A 27172-nucleotide genomic window follows, 5' to 3' on the forward strand; every position below is an offset into this window, starting at 1 on the left:
TGCATCTCTTATGTGAATTACATCAACCTCACACCAGACCCCATTTCATATCTGTCTCTCTTTTTTACTGAATCCAGGTGATCCAATAGGCTGTTTAAATGGCATGAATAAACCAAAATGGTCATTTTACTCTAGTTTCCAGAAATTCTTTGGTTACGCTGTGAGAAATGTGTTGAGATGTCCTTAGTGAAAAATTACAGATATTTGTAGAATCAGTGGTTTCTCATCAAATCAATATATTTTGCCCTGTTAGAACCCCCTCAGCAGTACTAACATTGTTATTTTTATGCATCCAGACATTTTCATAACTATTGGCTTATTTCCTTTCTTGGCTGCATTAGCAGAGTGGGGCATATGAAGTCCTTATTAAGTTAACTTCAATCATGATTTCTCTTCAGGTAAGGAATGAAGAGAAAGGGAACTGTTGGTATGTGGTGATGATGATAGATGGAAAACAGTGGTTTCTCACCTTTATTATAAAGCTGTCCATATTATCCAGCAGATGGCATTGAAAATGTACCTGCTACTCTCTTTCTTGCACGGTACAGTGCCTTAACTGAAATCTAGAATCTTACAAGCTGTACTCTTTTTCTCTGATGTACAGCTGCAGATCACTTTCTAAGGAGGGTTTTGAGTGCCCTTGTCTAGTGGGTAGAACAATATCCAACATATCCATAGATTACTAAAAGAAATTTAAGGCTGGAATGCTGTATCCTGCAACAGAATATGTTTTCCAGATTTCAAAGTATTCTTTAAACATTCAGCATTTGTGTAAGCCCACTTAGTAGTCATCTCTTTCCTGATGTTATTTGTCCATCTGCTTGTCCATCAGTTATCTCAGCATTTCTGTCATGTGGGCAAATAAGGAGTGATCTTTCAATAAGCTCAGCACTAAAGGCAGTGTTTAAGCACTCATCCTTTTGAGTAGTCCTCTGGTGCTCAATAGCTCAGATCTGCTGCTGGATTCCCATAGAGGACACAAGTTGGTTCTTCAAGCCAGTGGCAGCATCTGGCCCAGTGAAGGGCATTTCACAGGCTGGTGACAGTAAGAGTTTGCAGATCCTTAACGTGGGTCACTGAGAGGAGGAGAGATTGTGGGTATTGATGATATTTAGAGTGGATATCACTTAGCTTCTAATTAAATGATGAGGACAGTGGGATGTAGTTGTAGAGTAATGATTCAGATGGTAACTGGCTATGGCTATGAAGCCAAGAAGTGAATTTTTTTAATATGCATTAAGAGAATGTCAGTTCTGTAGTAGTTTATCTTTGCTGTTTCCTGCCTTTTCTCTATTATTTGATTTTTATTCTTTTCAGTAAGTATGCTGGTTAATATAATTTCTGTATGGGCATTACTGTACTGTAGTGTTTTATTACTCCTAAGCAGGTAAATAATTTGAAAGAAATTATGAAATTTATATATGTGAAACACAGCTATCACGTGGAGTTAGCATGAAAGCGCACATCAGAACTATGTAGCATGGCTTTGTTTGCCTTATATTATTTATATATTGTTCCATATTATGACTGTAGGTTAGCAACCTACCCATTTCAGAGTATTTAGACCACATTGGGAGCTAACAAACATTGCTGCCTTTCTAGAAGTGGTGGGATTAAAAATGCTTTCTATCAGCCCCTTGATTTCCTTTATATCCGAGGACCTGAGCAGATGTGGAAAATGGAGCTTTTTACTCTCTCCTCCTCCTATTCTAAATAAATTGTCCTTGATCCCTTTTTTGTTGACTATGAACACTGCTGCTGTTCTGCCTCTCTTTTAGCCTTGTGACCAAGTATAACGCTCCAGTAAATCCAGGAATCCAAGATGTAATCTTGAATCCTCTTCAATTTTTCTGTATAACGCCTATGGAATAAAGCCTTTCCTATCTCTCCACACATCATCTAAGTTCTTATTACACCTTTTGCAGAACTTTTTACTCTGATCTTAACAAATCCTGTTCCACTTGCAATGATGAGCTCATAATATTGGCTGTAGGAAAAATCTTACATTTCTCCACACACTTTGGTGTTGTATGGAACGACTTTTCTTTCTTGCCATGTGGTGGTTTGTTTTTTTGTTTTGTTTTGGTGTGGGCTTGTTTGTTTTGTTTTTGTTTGGTTTTTGTTAGTGTTTTTTTTTATGCTTTATCTAATGTACTACATACAGTAACAGAAATAGAACAGACACTTCCAATCTGTCAAAAATGCAAATTACTAAGAGCCATTGCTGTGTTTTCTAAGAAAATGGTTTCCCTGCATGTTTTGGAGGCACACTCTGTAAACATCCAGGGAGGCAGCTAATCCTCCTTCCGCCTGCTTTACAGCATGTGTAGAAATCTTGGTAACTGTTAAGATGATGTGTTTTGGGTGTGATGCTTTTCAGTGTTGTCTCATTTAACTGTGTACTTCTGTTATCTGTTTGTATTTATGGTAGTCTCTCGCCTAAGCTCCTTAGGGCTTGTCTTGTGTTTGTACGCCATGTAGCAAAGTGGGTGCTTGATCAACAAGAACTTCCAGGCTTTAGAAATAATTATTCAAGATGTATTCAGTATTGCTAGCTACCTGTATATATTTAGAGGTATTTGTCGAGCTAGCATCCTGGCTGTTCTCTTTTTATTGACACTTATTTGAACTTGTTGAACTTTGAACTTCCTCTGCTTCAGCATTACATGTTGCTGTAATGCAGATATGTATGGAATAAACTTTGTAGATTATCCTTTGAAGGACTTTGATGACATAAACCCAATCTTCTGCAGGAGTGCTCAAGGCTCTTGTGACTGCTTAAGAAAACAGTTCTAGGAAACGCCACAAAAAGTTGCACCTGAAGTTTCAGACCAGTGTCTGCAGCTGTTACCTTTTGACACCCACCCAGATTCTCCACATCAGAAATAGACTTACTCTAAGCTGTTCATGCAAACATATCTTAAATAAAATGAGTTGTTGTTTAGCAGGTATTTGTATTTTTCTTTAAATGGGGTTCTCGACTTGGACTGCTTGGTCTGAAATAACTAAGTTTTGGATCCAAAACATTATTCATGAGATTAAAATGGGATTTCCTTATTTCATAATTCTTTTCTTTTAATCTTGGAATTTAGCAGAGAAAGATACATGCCAGTTCATGGGTGGGGCAACTTGAGGGATGGAAAGAGAAGTCAAATAGCAGAAGTGACTGCATCAGGAATAGAAACCAGATTACCATTGCAGCAGCCCCGTAGTGCTGTCTGCTGAGTCAAGCTTTCATTCTAGCCCAATACTTGCATCTGCTAAAGAAAACTAAGTAACACAGCTTGTGTTGCATTTGAGATTATGCTTTCTGATGCCAAAATAATAGAATTTAGGACTATTATCAGAAACAGAAGACATACTTTAAGTTCAAACGTGGCAACAATTAGTTACGTCCTTGCTTTTTCTTCTGTTATAAAATTGAGGGGAGAGGAGAAAAATTTCGTATCTGAACCTTCACTTTATAAATTGCAGGCCACTTGAAGGGCCATGGTAACTTTAAATGTTATATGCCATGTATACAAATAGCAGAACCTTTTTTTTTGAGGAAGTTGTGAAGTAATTGTTTCTTCTGCTTAGGTAACTGAGAAAGTTACCAAATTAAGTATGATCTTACGCATTTGTAAACACAAAGTTTTAGTTTAACTGCAGTGATGTTTTTTTTTTCTTAACAAAGGTTTGTCACTTTGTTAGATTTGTAAAGAGTAGGTTTCAAAATAATTGATATAAGTTGAGTTGTATAGGAGGTGTACTTAAAACAACTTCACTTGATAGCTCTATATACTTGGACTAGTAAAAATATTAAAGCTAGTTTTTCTGATATTCTGTATGTTGAGATTTTTTATAGTTTTTTGAAATTTCTGGACTAAAAACTTGCTGTTTGACAGAATTTTCATGACAAATCTATCCAAACCTGCTGAAAAATTTAGTTACACAAAGTATTTGGAATTTGTGTGCAGCTGGTGATTGTGGCAGCACTGAGCTATGTTTTGCATTTACACCTCCGGCCTCTGGGACCCCTGGGATTGTTCAGAACAGCCAGGTGAGATCACAGTTCCCAGTATGGTGAAAGAGAGAGGATAACTCTGCCTCTGGATGTCTTCAGGCTTAAGTGGGTCTCCAAAACACAGCAAATTGTCATGCTGTTTCCTGTCTCCTCTGTTTGACTTCAGTAATTGTTTGCACCTTACAACCCGTATTTCTGCATAAGGTTCCATCTTTTCCCAGAAAGGAAGCAAGTCTCTTTCTCTCTTTTGTAACTTCAGGTACTCTGTCACTTCAGGCAGTCTTTTGGTCAGATTAATTTTGAGATTGTGCGAAATACACCATTCACTTCTAGAGGGCTACTTATAAATCAAGAGTTTTCTTTGCGAGAAGATGAAAAAAAGTAGATGTCTCTTATTTTGAAAGGTAGTGTAGTTATTTTACATCTCTACAACTGGGAAGATAAATTGAAAATTCCTATTGACTCCCAACCCTGAAAAGAATAAGAAGGGGAGAATTAAGAAAAAAGTAATGAAAGGCAGCCACATTAAAGGCAGCAAAAATAAATGCTTTTTACACACAAAGAATTTGATGTGAAACTTTTTGCTACACTGGGATTTTGTTTAATTTTTCAGACCAAATACTTAGCAGCTATTGAAAAGGAATCAGGCAGTTAAATGGATGATGAGAACATTTCTAGTTATAGGAGAATAAAATATAAAATGAAGTAGGAAGTATCAGCTGCTTCAGGATATGAAACAAGCACTAAGCAAGAGGAGGACTCTTTCAGAGACAGTTATTCTATATGTTTTCATGATGGCATTCCTTGATTTTTTTTTCTTTCTTTCTGTTATGTTTTTTGTATGGGGTACATGATTGGGCAGATCACTGCACTGTCAATTCCTACGTTCATTTACAGTCTTTTTAGCTACAGACCTGGCAGATTCTTGTTTAATAGGAAATAACATTTCTATGATACACTGTATGTTGGGGGTTTTCTTTTGGTTTGTTTTTTTTAAGCAGCTAGTCTTAGATCCTATCTATTGATAGGATTTTATATACAAGATTTAAGTCGGTGATACAGAATGTAAATTCAGAGCATGGTCTGAGTTGTATCTCCAGAGAGAACATTATTATTAAACCTTTTCGAGTGTGTCTCCAGTGGCAGCTCCATAGAGCAGGTGGCCTGCATGGCACACAGGGAGTCAAGAGCCTGTGTCTTAACGGAGCATATAATCTAAAAATCACTCAGCCTGTCTATCTCTCCTGGGGAGATGACAGCGATGACACGGGACTCTTATGCTAAAATCCAATTGTTAACCTGCAGAAGACGTCATTCAACACAAATCCCAGCAGGAAAGGGCTGGGTGATGGATGTTTCTGTGTAGCTGGCCAAGCTGTCATTCAGTTTTCAACAGTTCTCTGGGTTGCTTCAAGATTTTTAGGCTTTCTACCTTGCTTACTTGAAAATGGAAAGCATATTGTTTGAAAAATAATATCTTATGTTTACTATTGTATGCATGTGAAATTTGAAGGACTGAACAGTTCCTTTGCTGTCTCAGCACACAAAGTGCATTGACTCTTGACTATGGTGCTCAGATTTCCTGGAACAATAAGCAAAGCAGTGGCTGGGGGAAGGTTTGGAGGCTGGGAAACAGTGTTGAATGGGAATATAGCAGGTAGGCAATATTTGGAGTAGGAATGTAGGGTTGCATGTACATCTGTTGACAGAACTATGGCTTGTAGAAAGAGGGAGATCATTGTCCACCTCTACTCAGTCATTAGACTGCATCCACAATTCCACATCCAGTGGTGTCCTCCATGCCCCAGCATGCGGAAGATGTTGATAAACTGGTGTGCTTTCATCAGGGTGCCACCAAGATGATCAGGAGCTGGAGCAGGTTTTCTGGAGATCTGCCAAGGTCCTTTCAAACATGGCCAATTCTCTGATTCGGCATGATTTTCCTCCTATGATATTGTACTGTATACCTTAACAATTTGTCCATTCTGTTCTCACAGATTAGATTTTTTTCATTTACCACTTTTCCCTTAAATCCTCTTTTTACTTGAACCTGTTCTACTCTGCAGTGCCTTTCTACCTCCAAATATGTCTGATAGTCCCACTGTCATTGGATGATGTAGTCTTCTGATTTCTCCTGGCTTCCAAAGTTTCTTCAATGGCCTTGAACTCCCAGAGCAATCTTACCAATTACTGAATCTATGGAGACTCCTCATGGCCATCACAACCTTCTGCTTTGCTTTCTGAGCTGTCTTGTAGGTGGCTTGCCTTCTGCTTTACGGCAACACCTCTGTTCTTTGTTTCCAGTAATCGATGAAGAGTACTTGTCTGCTCATTAAAAGATGGCTATGGTGTTGTAATCAGCTTTCATAAGACAAGAAAGTCATGATAGGCATGGCCTCGGACCAGTGGTTTGCATGGACTGGAAATAAACATGAAGAAATTTTTGGAAGCAAAAAGTGTACCAGAGCTTACTGGTCTACTTTCAGTAGCCCATCTGGAGCAAAAAAATCTAAGTTTTTGTGTTTATTTTGGCCTAGTTTTTAGGACTGACAGTTGACTAGTATATTTTATTTTTGGGTTTCAAGAAACTGGGGCATCTTCTGGCTATACTACACTCAGGACATGCCTGCAGACAGATACCTCTGTATTTCTTGTATTTGAACTATGTCTTTAATTCAAAACCCATGGGTACTAGAAGTGTGAGGGTGTTCATGAACCATGTTCTCACAGTTCTTCATTGGTCTGGGAGGGTTTATTTTTTGGGTGCATCTTTTATATCTGCTTTTACAACTGGGCCTTGCCTAGTTGCCTTTGAGCTCATGAACAGCTAAAATGTAATAATTGTAGTAGAGCCTGCATTGTTTATAATTCAAGATCTATTTGAAACAGCTCTGAGTGGTGTTACAATTTTGTTACCATGTAGGCCAGCTTAAAACTAGTGATAGTTTCTTTTAGTAACAGCAATTTTCCCATGATCATTCTCTTCAAATATATATTTTTTTTCTCTATTCATTCAAATTTGACTCTAGTAGCATTTGGATGCTATAAAAAATTTAATTCTAAATCACTGAATTACCTCAGATGTCTTGTGATCAACTTTGGATTGGTAAAGATGGTTTTGAATTTTGTGTTTTGGGCCCCTAGCTGCAGGAAGGACATTTTGTTGCTGAAGTGTATCCAGAGAAGGGCAACAAAGCTGGTGAAGGGTATGGAGCACAAGTCTCACAAGGAATGGTTGAGGGAACTGGGATTGTTTAGTCCGGAGAAGAGGAGGCTGAGGAGATGCCCTATCACTCTCTACAACTACCTGAGAAGAGATTGTAGTGAGGTGGGTGTTGGTCTCTTTTCCCAAGTAACAAGCAATAGGGAATGAGGAAATGGCCTCCAGTTGTGCCAGGGGAGGTTTAGATTTGATATTTGAAAAAATTTCTTTCCTGAAAGGGTTGTCAGGTACTGGAACAGGCTGCCCAGGGAAGTGGTTGAGTCACCATTCCTGAGGGGTATTAAAAAGATATGTAAATGTGATGCTTAGGGATATGATTTAATGGTGGTCACAGCAGTGTTAATTTAATGGTTGGACTTGATGATCTTAATGGTCTTTCCTAACCAGAACAGTTCTATGAATTCCTCTTCTGAACTTTCAAATGTTCCTCAGATTGGGTTATTGTTGCTAGGATAAGAGGACTGTGGCTGGCAGAGTGTAGGGAACTAGTCAGTAGTAAACTGAAAAGGCTGAACTAAAGCAAACAGTGAATAATCTGAGAAGGGTGAGGACAGGGTTAAGGGTAGTCATTAAAGAAAGGCCATTGATTCATGTGGAGGAAAGAACAAAATTATGAAGGCAATTGCGAAGCTATTCTGTAGCCCGCAAATTGCATATTGCTGCTTTTCGGTAATTCTGGTTAAACTAAGATATTGGGACTTTGGACTTGCAGCACTGAAATTTCAGTCATTTACTTGTATCTATCTGCTCATACAAACTTTTTATCTTGATTTTTTTCAATTATTGAAGTCCTCTATATAATTTCACGGGGTGTATTGTTGTATTAGTGACAAAAGGAATCTTTATTTACTTCATGAGTAAATCAGATTATATAGTTCATTCATAAAAGTATGAATCTTGTTTTCATAGAGACCTTCAATATTGATAATTCACTGTTGGAAAAACTGTTTCAGTAAAAAATTTTGGGGTTAGAAAACATTTATAAATAATTTTAATCTGCTTTCTCAAGTAAAGAAATGCCTCTGGACAAATAAATACGACAGTGTATCCAGGTATCTTTTCCCATGAAGCTTGTTGACAAAAGTTAAATTTAAAAATTCAGTTCTGCTTCACAGCTCAAGCCATTAGCTAACCTACTGACAGGGGCTTGTGTCTGCCTTTCGGAGGTCAAGGTATTGTTCTTGAACCAGAGCTGCAAGCCTCCCTGTAAACGTGCCTTGATGTCTTCTGATTGGATTTATGTGCCCTGGCTTGCATAACTGTACAGCTTGTATCCCAACATTATTAGCCAAAAGGAGTATAGGGACTTACATAATCATTACACGATTATTTTTTGGTTACTGTACTGTAAATATGTAATTCTCTCGACTCCTAATAACTCTTAATCCCTTTGCTTCTATTGGCTCCTGGGCTCAGTTTTTGCCATGACCTCTGTGCCCAGACCACTGATGAGACTTGAAAAACTTGTTACTTTAATGTCTCAGCAGCTTTGCTCCCAACCAGTAGCTACTGGCTCACCGGCCTCGGCAGGGCCAACACAATGTGGTGTGCACTGTTTGGTGGGAGCTTGGGCAGTGCTTCTGCCCCTGTGCCCCTGACAGAGATCTGTTCACATCCAGAAACCTTTCACACCCAGCTGCCTGTGTATATTCAGTGCAGATCTCTCCACCTGGCTTCTTCATGGGTTTATGCTCAAGAGCTCTTGTGCGAACAATTTGAGTCTAATGTTGCTCAATAAAGAAGATTCCTCTCTTATACAGTATGGTGAGAAAACTGAAATCATTAATATTTCATCTTCCAATATGTAGCAGTTCTAGTGATAACTTACACTAGTAAAGTTCCTTTCAGGTATACTTGAAAATATCCTCAATTTTGATATAAAATTGCTTTTCATACTATTTTTTATATTAGAAGCATAGTTTGAATTCCTTTCTGTAAGCCTTGCAAAATACTTGAACATAATTTTTCTGTGTTTAATTAGCTTCATGAGTCAGTGCCTGGTCATAGGTCTTGACATCTTTGGCGTGTGAAATTTTATTGTGTATTTGACCTTGGCTTTTTTCCAGAATAAATATTTTAGGCTGCTAGTTGTGATTTTTTTTTTCTTTCCTTTGGTCTGAGACTAGGGGGCAGGCATAAGCAGCACTGAGAGAAGTGAACTGTATAAACCACAATTAGAATTGCAGTGCACAGGTGTCTGAAGATCTTATACAACTGCCAAGCTATTTGTTTCTCAAATGAGAGGGGCTTTGGGAGTGTATTTTGGATAATAAAGAGAGCAGAAGGCCTTCCATTTGGATGTTAAGGTTGCGGTTTTGGTGTGGTGGTTTGTTTTTTTTTTTTGTTTGTTTTGTTTTGTTTTCAAATCCTGGTTTAAATTCTTTCAGACTTGATACATTTTATATCTTTACAGAACCAGCATAATGAATGGTTGAAAGTGATCTGCTGCAGCTTGTGATGGAATTTATAACTGCATTCAGACAGAGATTAGCATTTAGGTATAAAACATTTCTTGCATGGTAGCTTTTCTTTGAGCATCAAGAAGGTTTACAAATCTGAATGCCAGTGTTCAAAGTAAGATGAATTGTAATGATACTAAACGAGAGAATGGCTTTAGCATCGAGGTTATGGGTGAGTTCTGTTGCAGATACTTGAGGATTTTTTTGGGAGGGTAGCTTTCTTAAATCTCTATGCTAGTCATATACCAAGTATTATTTCAATGAAAAAATAGTGAAGTGAATAAAAAACAGCTCACAGTACAAAACACTCAATGCCTAGAGTCCCAGTGTTCACTGTATTTTGCAATTTATTGCACAATAATTTTTTAGTTCTCTATTTCAGTATGCTTCACTGTGTCAGATCTGTATTCCTGGGATGTGAGGTTCTATTAAAAAATAAATAATAATCGCAGCCCCCGCTCCCCCCACGTACACTCATTTTCTATAATATGGTAATGATATCACCGTAGCAGTAATTACGGGTCATCTTCATTTCTTTCATCTCTGCTGGTTCTGATGGCTTCATTCCTTTGACGGAGAAGATTTGGCTCTGGGTGCTGTGATTATTTTGTTAAGCATTATTCGAATAGACAGGAGTGAGAGAAATTAATCAATCCAAATGCAATTAGCATCATGTTTAACCCAGTGATGGACGTCTCAAGGTGAAACAGCCAGGGGAGTTTCAGACATTATTATTCAATCCAGTTTCTCTTATCTAAATTATAATCAAGAGAGGTTTTTATTGGCTTCACAGAGAGAAGATGTAACTCTTTCTCTGCTTTGGGGGTCAAAGGGATCAGGTCTTTGGCCCCACAGGATGTGGGCCACAGGCAGCTTTTGAAAGTGGGAGGTACTGTAAGAGTTTCCTTTAGCATGGGGGTCACTCAGGACAAAGTATCTGTACATACCAATAGCTGTCACCTGGCACCTAACTTCAGTAGCACCCTGGGCATTGCCAGGGGTGTCATTGCCCCTTGCTTCAAGTGTTTTCACTGACTGGCTTTGCCATATGTGTGTTTGTAGTTCTTGCATTCAAAGCTCTGTGGAAATCACTGCTTACAACTGAGTGCAGACAGGATGGTGCTGCCTTGGAAGGTAGGGAAATCTGATTAAGGAGAACAAGGTAAATTATTCTGTAGAGAAAGAATCTAATTTATTTTACAGCAGATATAATTTTAGTATTTATTGATATAAAAAAATAACATTTTTAAGTGATAACTTAATCTGTTATCTGTTGTCACCATGCTGGATAATCCTGAGTGATCTCTGAGATCTCTTTCCAGGTGCATGATAAAACACTGGATGGAGAAAAACAAAGTGGAAAAGGGGTCACATGAGGATTTTAAGTTTCAGGAAAGCACTAGGTGTTTGATTCCAACTCTTAAGGCTCTAAACTGTTTTAGTAGTTTAAAACTTTTTCAGTCTCAGCTATTTACCACTTCTCTGTCAGAGATGACTGTTTTTGTAGCACATGGGGAGGAACAGTTCATGTACTTCACCTGCTCTGGATCACAGCCTGGCTTTGTGCAAGACCCCACCTTCTTTGGCATTTCCAAAACAAGTCATGCCAGACTATGAACTACAGCTAAAGTGAGGGCAGGGTCTGCTGTCTCATTCACCAGGGAAAGGACAGTGATGTTTTGTACCAGAGGTGGTGTTAGTATTTTAAAATGCTGCAGCAAGACTTGACAGAGCTCATCTTTCAGAGCCTGAATTCTAACACAGTTGCTGACTCCTTTAGTATACGTCTGTACATCACTCCTTACTGAGCCTGTGACCGCATCCATAAGATGGAAATTAAATCACTGTATGTCTCAAGAATATTGTGAAGCTTGATAAACTTTGCAGGTGCTTTGATATTGATTATTGAAAGCTGCCACAACCATGCAAGCTTATTCCACCTGCAGGTTTATACTAATTCTGTCATCTTACCTGAAAAATGTTTCAGGAGCACTGGATGATTATGCTGCTCTTCAGTGTAAATGTACCATTTCCTGAAGCACGAGTGTGTGTGTCTGCATGTGCTAGTTCTACCTTCAGTAAAGGTGGCTGGCACTGCTTTTGCTAACCGCTGCTCTCTGAGATGGTGGTTCCACTTCTTTATGAAGTTGGGCATGGTGCAGCATTCACTGATAAGTATTTGTCAAACGCCCACAGTCATCAAGTAGCATTGACAACACCAAGGAAGTATGCTAACTGCAGGGTGATCAGGGCTCTTTTTTATGAAGGAAAAGGAGGGGAGTTAGTGTGAGCAGGTGTCCAGGTGTTGGTAGGATATCTGGTATCAAGAAAAAGTGGTCTGTACAGATCTCATTGATAGAAGTTCAAATTATGTTGGCTGGGTAATAATATTCTGGTGTTCTAAGCATGATAGAAGGCCATTTAAGGACTAAAACCATGTTCTGTTCACAGGGCATTAATTGTATTCCAGTTCTTTAAATAGCAAGATCTTTAAATTTCACCACTGCTACATTTTCTTGTCAGAGAAAGAGCACAGCCAAATTTGTCCTGTAAGTTGTACATCTGGGGGAGAGGCAGGAAGTCCTCCTCTAGAGGGTGTCTTCATTTTAAAATATCTGATCTGAAGATGCTCACGGGCTTTGTTTTGAGATTTTCAGATAAGCCCAGAAGCAGTAAGCAGCAGAAGATGTAATGACCCTGATAGATGTATGATAAATACAGTTTGTCACATATATCTTTTACATAGAATTTATCACCCAACTGTATTGCTTTTTTGCATTTAAGTGTATATTACATTAAATAAGTGTACAGATATGTGTTGCTTTTGGATTCTCTTGGATACGAGTTGCTTATGTAAGTGTAAATCACTGTTTTTGTTACTGATTTTATAGCAGTAAATCCTTCCATAATTTCCTGGCTATCCAGACCTTATGACACAGTGTGTCCTGAGCTGTCATATGTGTGAGAAGGCTTTTTATGGGGAGCAATCAGGCTGGACCCCAATCTCCAGTGCAGTGGTTTTTTTTTCTAATTAAATTGTCACTGGAAGGAATATCCGGAACAGCAGTTTTCATTTTCAGTTGAGGAAAAAAACATTATGAGTTTTTGTCATTTGATTAAAAGTTACTTAACCTTTAAATTGCTACAGATGTAAAGATAGCTCTTAGTTTCCAATGTAATCGCCTCCAAGTTAAAATCAGGAAAATCTTTGTGTAATGAAACCCATATGTCATAGTGAAAGGATGCAAAGCACTGGCAGAGTGGGCTGCTCTAGCAGGAGATTCTGCACCCAATCTTGTTAACCAGGACTGCTTTTGGTAATCCCTCATCTCCGCACTTGTAGGAAATCAATCTGTACTACTGAATCTTTTCAACCAGCAACCACAAAATTTACTGCAGAGAGGCATCCTGGGGACAATTGTAGTAGAAAAGGAGCCCCAGGCAACAAGGCTAAATGTGGGACTGAGGGATTGAAGTTCTAAAGAGGAGATTATATTAAACCTTATTCTGTTCCCCTATCAAGTAGAAATCTCTCCTCCTTTGAGCCTCAGCCTTTCCTACCCAATACCTGGTCTTGAGATCTGCTTGGCAGATCTTCAAGGCAGCAAACTTAATTAGTATTGTTCTACATTCTCTTTTAATTGTAGTAGCCCAATACTATTTTTCAGTACATTTCTCTGAAAGAGTGTATTCAAGCACTCAACTTCCATTGTGACCAGAGTTGGTAACATCTCCAGAACGTTTTTTCTATGGTTTTCAGTATCCTCTTCCTCCTCCCTTGTAGGTGAGATTAATTTGTATCCAAGCTATTGCAATCATATCCATTGTTGATTTTTCTGTTGTAGACACACAGCATAGGCAAGGTTGTAAATTGTGACTTGACACGGAGATTCATATTTCTGTTTTGTACTGCACAGCCTCTGTAGTGTCTGCTGATACAATGAAGTCTGCATTCAAGCCCTCTCTTCACTTGAAGATCATGGTTTAAGCAACTATTTTAAAGAAATAAGGTTTTTACTACAGTTTTGTCTAACCTTTTAATTAAAAAAAACACCTCTGTCTACTATGAAGCTGGCTTCTGCTGTTCCCTTGGGTAATTGCTTAAGGCAGGTTTTACCAACTCTCTTAGACTGCAATTGTATTTAGAATGTGGGTAATGGCTTTTTCACTCACAAAGCTCTTCCCTTACTCCAGCAAGCTCCAAAAAACCCCAATGGAAATTATATTTCCATTATTAAGAATTCATTTATCAGAAGCAATACTGAGCAAAGCAGTCAGTTTAATATTAGAGGCTTTTCAGTATAAAATCCAAGCTCAGATCATACTCCCGTGCAAATTAAAGAGAGGAACAAAGGGGAAGGAGTAGCCAAGATGTTTGAAGGCAATACCATGTAATATGTATTTGGCCTGTGTTTACCATGAACACATTGAACTGTGGTTCTTGGGCAGGTAAGAGAAGCAGCTGAAGCAGGGAAAACAAGGTTGTTAATGTTTGTGGAAATTTGCCCTTAATTTGGCTGTGGGGTTTTTTGTTTGGGTGGTTGTTTTTTTTTTTGTTTTGTTTTTTTTTTTGTGATGATGTTATTTCCTGGAAATTTTCACGCGTATGCAAAGATACAGGGTCCTTTTTTCTTCAGTTTGGCATCGTATCTTTAAAAATAAAGCCCCAGTGCCTGAGTATGTGAGAGGAAGAGGAATACAGAATAGCAGAAGGCTGTCTTCTGCTCCTAATGGGATTTTGTAGCAGCATGTGCGAGTTTGTTTCAGAAGTCAGAAATGAACAGATGTTGGTATAAATTACCTCTGTGTCTGATGTCTTGCAAATTAAAAGCGCGGTTGGCATCACTAAACAATTTCACCAGGTTGGGGGGGGGAGCGGGCGGTGATTATTGTAGCAGGTCGGTAAGAATCTTTAAGCTGCAGCAGAACAGGATAGCAAGGATAAAGGAATGAAGAATAAAATGAGAGGTCTGTGAATTAATCAGAAATGTTAACATCTCCGATGACAAGTGAACAGGAGGGCACGTGCTCTGGAGCAACCCCCAACCCGCAGTAATTTCACTCAGCTCACAGAAGGAGTCTGTGCTCTTTGCGTGATTTATAGGGTGCAGCCCCCATTGGGGGAACAGAATTATCATGCATTCGTCTATCTCCTATATGGGACTTGCACTCTGGAAAACTTTTCACTTTGTCAGCGACAGTTTGGCTTTGTGTTTTCCCTGTTGAAGGTGCAAGGTGGGGAGATGTCAAAGAACTGGTGCTGAAAATCTATTCCTAGCTGAAATGTTTTAAAACTTGCATTTTTATTTAATCGTGTTTTTTGTGCATAACAGCTTAGTTCTGACAAAATATCAACCCGCTATGCCCTTCTGCAGCACCTTCTATTCGTGTGTGATGTCAGCAGCACTTAAAAATACAAGCTATCTTGTGGATGGGGAAGTAGAGGTACAAATGAGTACTTTCATGGTAGCTCATGCTGTGAATCAAAAGCAGTACTGGGAATGGATCCCAGATGATATAATTCACAGCTGGAGGCATGAACTAAGTGAATAATGCTGTGTGATCTGCTTGAATCTGCAGCCAGTTTGAAGCATGTTCTACTCATGGCAGTGGTCTTTGCAGCCTATGAATATCAATATGTTCCAGACAGTTCATAATACTGCTAATTGTTTTACAGGGATCTTGTTGATGACAGTACCTTGTGGTACAATTTTGAGTAGACAAATTAGAATGTAATAATTTAAAGGAAAGGCTTCCAGGCACAAGTTCTAACCTTTAGGTAAAGAGTAACAAAATTATCTTTGCCTGAGTGTGTATACTGAGTGTTTTTAAGATGAACATTTTTATTACATTGTAGTTCTAACAGATAATCAGTAAAGTCAAAAGAAATCCCAACATCAACAACAAACCCACCTCTAGTGTTTATGCTGATCGTAATTTCTGTGTTCCTCTTAGTAGAGAGGTCAGGAATTGAATGAATAAAACAGAAAATTCCCATCTCCTTCCAGAGTCTCTCTAGGCTAGGTGTGAGAAACGTGTATGCTTTCATCAATTCTGTGAATAAAAACCTCCATGTTTTGATGCCTGTCAGTCCATCACAAAGCTTAGACCTTTATTTAAAAGAAATGGAGGGAAGCACCAGTGGGAATATTATCTTCCTCCAGGACTCAGTTGTCTTTGATGTATTGTATTGTTATTCCAAGACAAAGGTAGTATTAGAGCTGCCCAGCAGGGTTGTGAGCTTATGTGCTCACAAGTCAGAGATGTCTTGTGCAGAAAAGTGGCTGTGTAAACCCTGCTGTAATACAACCACCAGAGATTGATGGTACCAAGAGTAAGAGAGAGACATATAAACCTTGCCTTGCTGTATTAAACATCGAAGGACTGACAATGCAGAGAGAGAGAAGACCAAAGCTCTATAAACTTTAGTTTATTACACCATCCATAGATGAACTGCATTGAAGGAATATAAACCCCATTATATTACAGCATCCAGGGACTGACACTACTGAGAGAGAGAAAATGCTGTCTAATTTCTGTTGAAGATCATAGCATCCAGGGACCAATAATCTTGAAATGGAGAGAGCTCCATAATCTCTGACGGATTATAACATCCAGGAACAATTGCTTACAGATAGAGTGATGGAGATCTGGATTACACCATTCAGAGATAGATAGCACAGAGAAAAGGAGATGTTGTGAGAGTGTAATTCAGTAGGAATAGAAAGCATAAATTGTATATAATGAGACAGCCTGTGGGAATTATTGCTGAGTGTAGGAGATTCCAGTCCCTGCCTGCATTTCTAAGATGTCAGAAATTGAAGTTGGAATGCAATTTTATTTATTTTCCACTTAAAAATAAAGTAATGCTTACTTACGGTAGGTGTGAAGACAAATCTAAATTAATTTCTTATTCTGTGATTAAAATCTATGAATTAAACAATGGTTTAGGTTTCTTGGCTTCTTAAGAAATGCTGATCTTTTTCCTCCTTTGTGATTTCAGCTAGAGAAATGACTCGAGGGAAATTCCTAAACATCCTAGAGAAACCCAAAAAGTAGCTGCCTCATCTGGAATTTGGACAAAAATACTCGCGACTCAACCAGTTAACGTGCTGTGGATCCATATGAACCTCAGAACTTCTAAGAAGTGCAAGACTCTTGCTGTATACCTCTAGAAGCAAACATCTCTTTTTGCTTCCATGGCTCATCTTTTTACAGGGGAAGCTTATTGCTGCACAGATCACAAGGACTGCAGTTAATTGCATTGGAATTTGGACTTCACATGACCATAAGATGTCCAAGAGGACTCAGCCCTGCCATGCTGTGGCAAAGTTATCTGAATTAATCAGCTATTCAGAATGAACAGCCATAGTGTCCTTATTCAACTGCTCTCAGTGGCAGCACCTCTTTGAAATACCCAGCAGATCTGACACCAGTCAGTGCGCATCATCAGACATTGGCCTTTTTGTGTGTCTTTTGCCGTAGATGCATTAATTTCCTATGAGCAACTTCTGTGCTGAAGGACTTGAGCAGAGTTTGGCATGTGGGCTGATTAGTAGCACAGGTTCAATGGGGACGTGTGCTTTAGTGTAGAAGCTGAGTACACTCTGAGTATTAGATTCTACTTACTGCTTTCAGAGAAACATGTCAGGTATTCCAATGAGGATCTCCAGACCTTTGGTGTACCAGGACATTCTCAGCACTAAATAGTTCTCTAGTGAAATCAAGACTGACAGACCATAAGGGAGGAAGAGCTGTTACTATATCATGAAGGAAACAGTTTCCCTACAGAAACATGGTGCAGTACACAAATAAACACCTGTGTCAGACCACTGCAATTCTCTGCGTCTTACAGAGCTAGGAACAGAAGAAGGGCACAGAGTTGAAAGGTGGTATTATTTTCAGTTAGCTCTCCTAGAAGGGGCAACAGGATTGCTAGCCACATTAACAAGCATAGTTGGTTTATACAGAATCTTAACACTCCTGAAAATAACATTTTGTGGTGTTTTTAATTAATTACAAAACAGCAAATTCAAAATTTTCTTCCCCTAAAAACTCACAATTTTTAAGGCAGAACTGTCTGTGACCTGGCCTCTACCAGCACACAGTTTTGGGCTTTGTTCATCTTACAGTTTAATTTCTTCACCTTCTGTTAATGCACTTCTGCATTTTCACCCCTGAGAAGAGGTAAGGAGCATGTTCAGTCTTCTTATTTTATTTTAGGGAAGTAGTTTTTTGTTTCATCCTCTTTTCTTTTCCTAGAAAACAACATTTTAAGTATAGTAAGTACATTCTTTCTAGGTTACAACATAATATTGAAACATTGGATGAAGAATTTTTCACCATTTAGAACTGTTACTTTTAACATGCAAGCTTTTCAAAACTTGTCATTTCCCAGGTTGTAGTCACATGTGAGAGAAGACATTATTTTTCTGTCTTTCTGCCTTCCAAGAGAGGGACTTTTTTCAGGTGCATGCGCAATGAAATGGAAGAGGTTTTTGAAATCAAATAGAGTTTTCTGAATTTTTACTAAAATGCTGGTGACCTTTTGGTTTGCATTGTGTGGTCTTGATTGCTACAGCTCAGAACTCGGCTCATTTTGGACAGCTGCTGTATCTAAGTTTAAGATGTTAAAACCCACATCCCTGGAAGACCCTGCACAAATACTGAATATTTAGGAATGCCAGATGCCTGATTTAAACATAACAATTCATTTCTGTGCTTCACAGTTTATGTAAGGCTGAGTTTAACAGGGACTCCATCCCTTGAAAACACAAGAGTTCAGGTAGATGAATGGGAAGATAAAAGTGATAATTTAGAGACAGGTAAACCTGGTGCAAACCAATATTGGTGCAGCTTTGAATATTAAATTATACGTTTTGAATGCAATTTAAAGTTTGTATACTATATACATAATATATATACACATAAATGATAATGCAATACTTTGTATCACTAACATGAGTGAATTTTATAGAGGCTTATTGAGATCTGAAGGAGGAGGGATATAGAAGATGTGAAAGCCTGCCTAACATGAAGGTATGTGTCTCTGCTGATACATTCATTAAGGAATTTCAAACCTTAGGTAGTTTTTAATAACATTCCATGTGTTTTTAAAAACAGAAACAACAACAAAACACACATGCACACAAATCCAAATAAAAAGCACATTTTACAATGTGCAGTACTTACCTTCTTATAGGGCAGCCAGTAACATTTGCTTTAGAATTGTGATATTTATTGGCTGTGTACTTGTCATCTGTTGAGATGAGTCAGTGATGAATTCTTTTTACTGGTAATATTTATATGCATTTTTGTGTGTTAGCCTGAGAATTGTAATCTGTCTGTTATTGTTTGTGGTTTAATAATAAACAAATAAAAAGCTCAAGAGATTCACATGGGTTTCTAGAATAGTCCTCTGAGGTGCAAGAGCTTTTGCTTAGCCACCTAGGCAATACTCTTCCTCAGGCTTTTCTTCACAATTCAGCATACCACCACATCAGGGTTTGGCCTGTGGATTCTCCTTTCCTATCAGTAAATAAATATTTGGCAATATTGAAATGGCACTCAAGTGTTTTCATGCCCTTTCAAACCTTTTTTTTTTTCCTTCAGTGATGTCCTTCCTGACATCCCTGCAGTACCTTTCTATGCAAGAAAATCTGAGTGACTTCTTGTTGCTGATAACCTTTTGTATTTCGAAACAAACAAAAAAGCTTTGATAAATGATAGGAATGAAGAGTATAAGAAGATCAAGGTATCTTAATATTAATTGACCTAATGCATTGCTTTATAAAATGTTTTCATGTGTTGGTGTGTAAAATTTTACTGTGAGGTTCTTGGAAATGAAACAATTACTAATTTTAAAAGCCAGTGTTACATATGTTCAGTTTTAAATGCTATTCACTACAGTTTTTGAAGTATCGATTGCTTTGCTGTTCAATTCAATTGAGAAGAAATTCTTATGTGTTATATCAATCATTATCAACATAAAAGACTAGTTGCACTGGCAATTGAAGAGTGTACTGGTCCATTTAACTCAGTGCTTTGCCATTACAAAAGTAACAATTCTGGAACAGTCCTGTAACCCACAGTTCTCAACTTCTGTTTCATATTTCTACAAGTCTACACCTAGAAATAATAGATTTGTGAAGACTGACTAATCCAACTCTGAGGTTGTGTTTGAACCTTATTCTGGTTTATTTTACTGACTTTTAGGTTATGTAAAAATGTAAGGTACTATTACATGTTAAATCACAAGCTCATCTTATCTGTAATCTCTTTGGTTATAAGCAGTTGTAGACTTATAGGGGAGGACATAAACAAAAGGCTTATGCAGAGTGATTTTGCTTTACGGTAACTTACCCAGCATTCAGCAACCTGGTTTAGTAGACCTTACCATCCACAAATTTGTCTTAATCCTAATTTGTACTTCTGGTCCCTGACAGTGAGTTTCATAATTCAGTTGTACAAAGAAAAACTAAAAAAAAAAAAAGGGGGAGGATAATTCCATTTTAACCCTTTCATTTTGTTGTCAGTTGTTTAATTTTTATTTCTTCTTTACTGTCTGTACTACTGATGATTTTCCAGCTCCTGTTATATTTTTGGTTCCATGCTTAATGTTCGCCTTCCTTATGTTCACAGTGTTCAGTGGTGTATCTTCTGTTACATCCTGGCATAATCAAAATTGCAGAGTATTAAGAGTGCAAGCATACTGTGGAGGCATGTAAGTCCTAATCACAGCTTGTATTGTGTTCCTCTGCTGTTTTCTCCTATATTATTGTGGGCTAGGTCCTGCTTTGAGTACCTCTAAGAATAGGATGGATTTGCAGTCTGTGTGTGCAGCTGATTTCATCCACTTCATCTTCACCCAAAGTAACTTGTCTTAGGCAACACTTATTCCTAATTATGATGGCAGTTAAGGTAAGCACTTTGTGCAAGTGATATGGGGTAATTCCATTTTCAATTACTTCTCTGTCAAGGGACATGGAAACTGTGGAGGTGGTTGGTGGCAACCAGTGTGGCTTCACCAAGGGTAAGTCTTGCCTGAAAAATTTAGTGGCCTTTTAGTATGGGATCACACTGTTGGTGGACAAGTGGAGAGCAAGTAATGTCATCTACTTGGTCTTCTGCAGAGAGTTCAGCACTGTCCCACATGATGTCCTGGTCTCTAAATTGGAAGGATACAGATTCACTGGATGGACTACTTGGTGGAGAAGGAATTGGCTGGATGGTCACACTTGGAGAGTAGTGGTGAGTGGCTCATTGTCCAAGTGGAGACCAGTGACAAGTGATGTTCCTCAGGCGTTGATACTGGGACCCGTGCTGTTTAACATCTTTGTCAGTGACATAGTGGGATTGAGTGCACCCTCGGCAAATTTGATGATGACACCAAGATGTTTGGTGTGGTCTACATGCTGGAGGGAAGGAACACCATCCAGAGGGACCTTGACAATTTTTTCCAACCCAGTGTATTATATGGTTCTGTGATCTTTGTCATGTGGTGTCAAATTCTGGACCTCTACTATAAGTTAAAAAGCATTGCACAAACGTGTGGTCTGTAACACTTCTCAACTAATACAAATTTTTAGACTTACACAATCAAAAGAAGAATACAACTCTTAACAGAAAGATGTGTCACATCCTTGAGTAAGCTATCTGAACATGGCATGCAAGCATAATCTCAGCAAGACAAGAGGGCACGGTCTCAAGTTGTGCCAGGGGAGGTTTAGGTTGGACATTAGAAAGAATTTCTTTACGGAGAGGTTGATCAGGCATTGGAATGGGTTGCCCAGGGAAGTAGTGGATTCTCCGTCCCTGGAGATATTTAAAAATAGACTGGATGTGGCACTCAGTGCCATGGTCTAGTAACTGCAGCAGTAGTGGATCAAGGGTTGGACTTGATGATGTCTGAGGTCCCTTCCAACCCAGCCAATTCTATGATTCTATAATCTAATATGAAAATAAGCTTCACTCGTTAATGTTGTACCCCATTTCCATATACCAGTCAGTACTGACAGTTTTTTAAAGGCGATTAAATAATCAGTCTATGGAAGAAGATCATTAATTGAAAGAAAATTTCCCAGAAGATCCTGTCTGTATATTCAGTCCAGCAAAATCACCGTTGGACAGAAATTTGCCATGGACCATCAGACTCTGAACTGAATCAGTGATCAGAACAACAAATACAAATGTTGTAAACATATAATCACCACAGTAAAAATGTTTCACCACAGAAAAACCAGGACCCATGGTTCCTGCATGCTTGTCCCTGCATATACAGCTGCCAGTCTGCCAGTTACTTCCAAAGATACTGTAGTATGTGGTGCCAAATACACATTGCCCCGTCAAGAGATTAACCTTGTTATTTTTAACAGACAAGGGAAAAGAAATAGACAAAAAGGAAAACAAGGAAAGAGGAAAGGAAAAGAAAAATACTTGATCCTTTGTTTTCATGCAATACTGTGATTCTTGGAATCAAAGCTATTCTAGAGAGACTTGTTATCTTTGCAAGCCAATCCTTACATCACTGATTTGAGTTTCTTTCAGGAGGAAGTAAAATGCAAAATCCTGAAATCAGTTCTGGCCAATCGTTTGAAATCCTCATGAAAATATTTAAAGGCTGAAGTGGCCAGAAAACTATGGACATCCATTTTCTAAAATTGAAACTCACATTCTGCATATAATGTGTGCCATGATCCCTATTTATTTAGAATGAGCTAGATTTTCTAGCGTGGCAGGATCTCTTCACATTTTGACTTCATCCACTGAAACTGCTGATTTTTAGACTTGACCTTTTCCATCATGTCCCTTTGAGCAAGGTGACCGACTCCAGGCAGCTGATGCGTGTACAGAACAGGCGTTTTCTTGGTAGGTTTGTGTGGCTGACCTCTGGCTTGCCTGCTGACTCCTATAATACAGATCAGTGACCAGTGAAGCCAGAATGCTCTCTACCTCTCTCTGTTATAGACACCCCAGTAAGGAACAGAAGAGAGGAAGAGGGGTGATCTTGAAGGCCCTTACTTAATTGCTAGTAGAAAAAATGGGTAATAAGGATGACCTTGCACCTTATTTATTGACCAGATCTCTGGGGGGACAAAGTACTTGACTTGGTTCTGTATCGCTTGAAAGGCTGGCTCTATGGCCAGCAGCTGAGGAGCAGATGTAATAATATAGGGTAATTAAATTTTGTGCTTGTAGGCACTTGGATGCCAGGGAGTATTCCTCTCCTAAAAATAACAGGCACATCTTACAACTTTACTTGTAATCACAGAATTTTATAAATAATGCTGAAGCATGAGAAAATTTCCATTTTTCACCTTCCATTTACTACAGTAGCCCAAACCACATCAGTTTATGTATGAAAGGCAGGAAGAGGGCTTAACAACTGCATAAGAATGAGGGACAAGACCCCAGTAGAGTGACTGAAGTGGCTCAGGCTGCTTAGTTCTCTGGTCTTTATTTTGTTTCTTCTCTCTGTATTAAAATAACTTACAATTAGTTTTAGTGTGTGTATATATATATATATAAATGTATATTGATTACCCTAAATTGCCTTCCAAGGCTATCACCAGCACCTTTCTCTTGTACTCTACATGGATCAGTTTATCACCCTGGTCAGCCTGTCTTAGGTTTCTCCCTCCTGCTTAGCACACCGATGCCAAATGGCACATAAAGCTGGGGGATGGAGCACTTCTGGTGAGGCACATTGTCCTTGTTTGCTGGAATGATTGGTTTGTAAACAGCTGGATGGGAGGCCAAGGGATCTGTAGGGCCTGTGTATTCTTGACAGAATCAGCTGAGATACTTTCCTCAGACTTGTTCACAAGAATTGTCACTGGGTTCTGGACAAAAATTTTTTGCTGAAAAATACTTGGTTGATGATGGTTTCTCAAGGAAGTGTTAGGTTGAAAATCAGAGGGAGTATGTGTCCTTCCTTTGCCTTGTTTTGATGAGGGAGTTTGAGCTGGGGCCTCCTAACTACCTCAAAATTTCTTTTGGCACCCCTTGTGTTTTTAATAATTTTGTCAGTGTCTTTTGAAACAGCTGTGAAACCCAGCATTTGTTCCCTTCCACAGGAACTGACAGTGTCTCGTTTACACCCATGCTCCTTCCCAGCCTGAAATCCAAGGCAGACACACAGCATGGCCTCACCGGAGAAAATTTGTGCCAAGTGCTGCCTTCCTCTAAGGGCAGACCCCATCCAGCAGAGACTTAAGACAAATCTTTGCAGTCAAAGGTTTGATTTCGACTGTGCCCTTCTGCACGGAAGTGCACATACCACTGTAGGTAAGGAAAGAAAAGGCAGGCCAGAGAGTTGAACCTGGGTTCTCACCATGCAGGTGGATGGTGGCGATGGGGAGAGGGTGGAGCAGGTCCATGTCCCCAGCAATGGGTGGCTGCAGCCCAGCCACCGGCCCCGTACCATGCAGCTGGGCCCCGCTGCCCAGGCTGCTTTTCTGGCTGTTTCTCCCAGTCCCCCTTCTCCTGCCGGTGCCCGAGAGGCGGCTCCCCCGTCCCTCCGTGGCACAGGGAGCGCTGACTGCCGCTCGTTAGAAGAATTCCCCCAAGTCAGACCTATGGTACCAGCCGTGTGAAGCGGAAGACAATTAGGGGCTTATTAGTGTCCTGGGGAGACGTGTAACTTGTGTTGCTGGGACTTACCAAAACAGCGAGAGTCTTACCGGCAAGCTCCAGCCGAGAAAAGACTGAGGGATTGTCTCACCTAATTACAGGGAATGGGCCTCTTTGTGTTTGTGATTCGGTACGGTTGTCCGATCGCTTTTCTCTGGCTGCTGGCTCAGGCCGAGCTGGAAGTGTGCTAATTAGAAGAGAAATGGACGTAGTGATCCTGTCAGCTCTCGTTACCGGCATGGACAAAGCCGAATATTATTCTGGGGCAGTGTTTTGTGAGTGTCCCCCTTCCAGCTCTCATTAAGGGCAAGGTTGGTGGATGGGGAGGGGACTTGACCACATGGGTTGGCTAATGGAGCACAGTTACCGTTACTGTGCTAATTAACGGGCTCAGGAGGCAAATGTTTCTCCAACCAGTGGTCCCAGCAGCTGCACCTGGTGCTTCCAAAACCCAGCCATCTCACTGGGCAAGCCAGGCAAGTTCTGTGTACAAGGGAAAGGGTGTTTACATCCATCAGCCATCCAGAAGGGGAGAAGAGCCATTAAAATGGTCAACATAGGGAGGGAAAGGGCACAGCACTGTAGGAACAAGTAGGTTGAGCTCCAGCAATCTCTTCCCCAGCACCCCTTCAGAGAGTGCAAAGTGTCATCATCTGCCCTGCAGAGGCTGGAAGTGGATTGCAAGGAGAGACCTGAGTAATCTTCAGATACTATTGAGAAGTGTAACTCCTTTGGGTTACTGTGATCATCACAGGTCTTGGTGTATCCAGGAAGAGGAAAGCTGGGAAAAATGAGACATGACATGGAGATGAATCAGATTATCCCTCTCTCTGCTGATGGTGGGACATTTGTGGTCTGAGGTGAGAAGCAAGGTGGATTTATGTATCAGGATGTTTGTTTTGCCTTAGAGAAACAGCTAGGCAAAATTGAAAGGATTCATGTAGGTTAAGGCAGGTGAAAATGATGACCAAAGGAATTATAGAAAACACTAAAGAAAAGACAAACACTGTCATGCCATTAGCATAAACCTGTTACAGTGAGAGTAGAAAGTGATGGGAGAGATGGGAGACAAAACAGAAGCCAGAGCAATGTCACAATTGCTGAGATAGCCTCAGCAAAAAGGAAGAACTGGGTGCTGAGGAGGGTCCGTGGAAGTGAATAGTTTTGTTTACCTGTCGCACAGATGTTTTTGTAAAGGAACCTAGTAACTTGCAGAAGTAATTGCCAGTTGATGTTGCCAAAATTGTGGGAATGTATTAGTGATGAATTCTGATTTGGATGTTGCAGTCCTTCTGAAGGTCCTTAATTAATTAGTGTCTTTGAGCTAGAAGTAGTAAAACATATAATTATGTCTTAAAGCTTTTAATTTGCTTTCTCTGTACATAACAATGTACACATTGCATTCACTCATGCATGCTTGGGTACTTTTTTGGTTAAGTGTCAAAGCTACAAGAGGTTCCTGCTTTTATTTCTTGGGGTTTTTTGTCCCTGATGCTGAAGATGTTCCCATGAGAGAGTTAGCTATGTCTTTCCAAGGCTCCAGCAACAGTCACCTTCATCTTGGATGGAGCTTGAACTGTGCTCTGTGTCTGTGCCTCCTTATTTTTCTGTCTCTGAGAGTTGTTAAGCCATCAAGGACCCTTTCCCCGTGGCAGCATGTACAGTACATCCTAGCAGTCCTTCACAGCTGTAAAAGCCTTTCCCTTTTAACTGGGGTTCATTTCCTACTGGCTGCTGTGATGGCTCAAATCTTAGGGGTCTTGATGCTGGGACTGATCTCCAAAGAGGGCTTCAGAAGTATCTTCCCTGCAAAGAGGTTTATTTGAGAATGAGGAGATATGTAATCTTCTTACTAAAACCCAGGGAGGAAAGGCAAAAAGCTTCATTGCTTCTGCCTTACCCCCCTGAGCTAGGAGATTTTATGCTGCTTCGTGAATTGAAAGATGCAGAGAGAGAAACATCTCAGTGCAATTACTTTACCTGGCCTGAGGCTCTCAGGTGGATGCTCAATGAAGCCCACATCACCACTGATTTCAGGTGTTCCAGCAGAACAGATCCGTAACACCGATTTCTGCCTACAGGTGGCCAGTGAGTCGTCACTTACCTTGCCTACCAGATGTTTCAGTTTTGGTAAAAGGAGGAGTCCCAAGAAAATGTCATAAAAGTGAAGACCATCATACCCATGTCCATTTTCATGCTTTGGAAGACTGAGTTGAGTGGCATCCTCGGGTAAGGTTTGATGACACTTCCCAGGTCAAGCCTCTCTGGAGATCAGACCTCACAGGCAGACAGCCAGAGAAAAGTCTCTTTCCAACTTCATGTCAGTTTCTTTGTCCAAGGAGGTATTAGGGTCCTTGCTTGTTACACCCTTATTGTACTAGCCTGTCATCTTGCTGTATAAATAGTACAATGCCAAATTTTTAACATCTAAATGCAGGAAAGGATCAACTGGGAATAAAAATGTGTCTTTATGAGGAGCATGGTGAAGAACATCCTTCATGTAGATTAGCAGCAGTTGAGAATACTGTGAAGACAGGTAAAAAAATATGCAGATGGAGGAAAAAGGTGTGATGGCTGCTTGTGTCCTTCTCTAAGACCTTATGGCATTCGTGTACCACCTACTGAGATTACAGTACCTGGTCTGTGGGCTGGAGTGGTGTTTGGAGGATATCTCTTTAGCAGTTTATCAATTGCATTATAGTAGTCATTTAGGGCATGGTGACCTCAGCAAGTATCAAAACTTTATTGTACTGTGAATCACAGGAGCACATAATAAGGAGAAAGTCTGTTTCCATTCTAAAAGCAGATGAAGTAGTAAAAGAGGAGGAAGAGACAAGGATGCACCAAGATGTA

At 39.6% G+C, this 27172-nt stretch overlaps 1 protein-coding gene across 3 annotated transcripts in view; it reads left to right on the top strand.

Annotated features, from left to right (window-relative positions):
- LIN52 (lin-52 DREAM MuvB core complex component) overlaps positions 1–17518 on the top strand; it is a 42229-nt gene extending 24711 nt beyond the window's left edge. Inside the window, exon 6 of one of the 3 annotated variants that reach the window (XM_030451873.1) lies at positions 16692–17518. In XM_030451873.1, coding sequence (XP_030307733.1) covers positions 16692–16747 — 56 coding nt within the window. In that variant the 3' untranslated portion in view covers positions 16748–17518. Of the gene's footprint in view, positions 1–2753; positions 2855–7150; positions 7192–16691 lie in introns of those variants that run through there. The other 2 variants (XM_030451874.1, XM_030451878.1) reach the window with 2 other exon arrangements.
- The last annotated feature ends 9654 nt before the right edge of the window (positions 17519–27172 follow it).

The sequence above is a fragment of the Calypte anna genome, chromosome 5A, assembly GCF_003957555.1.
Source record: "Calypte anna isolate BGI_N300 chromosome 5A, bCalAnn1_v1.p, whole genome shotgun sequence".
Taxonomy (NCBI): Eukaryota; Metazoa; Chordata; class Aves; order Apodiformes; family Trochilidae; genus Calypte; species Calypte anna.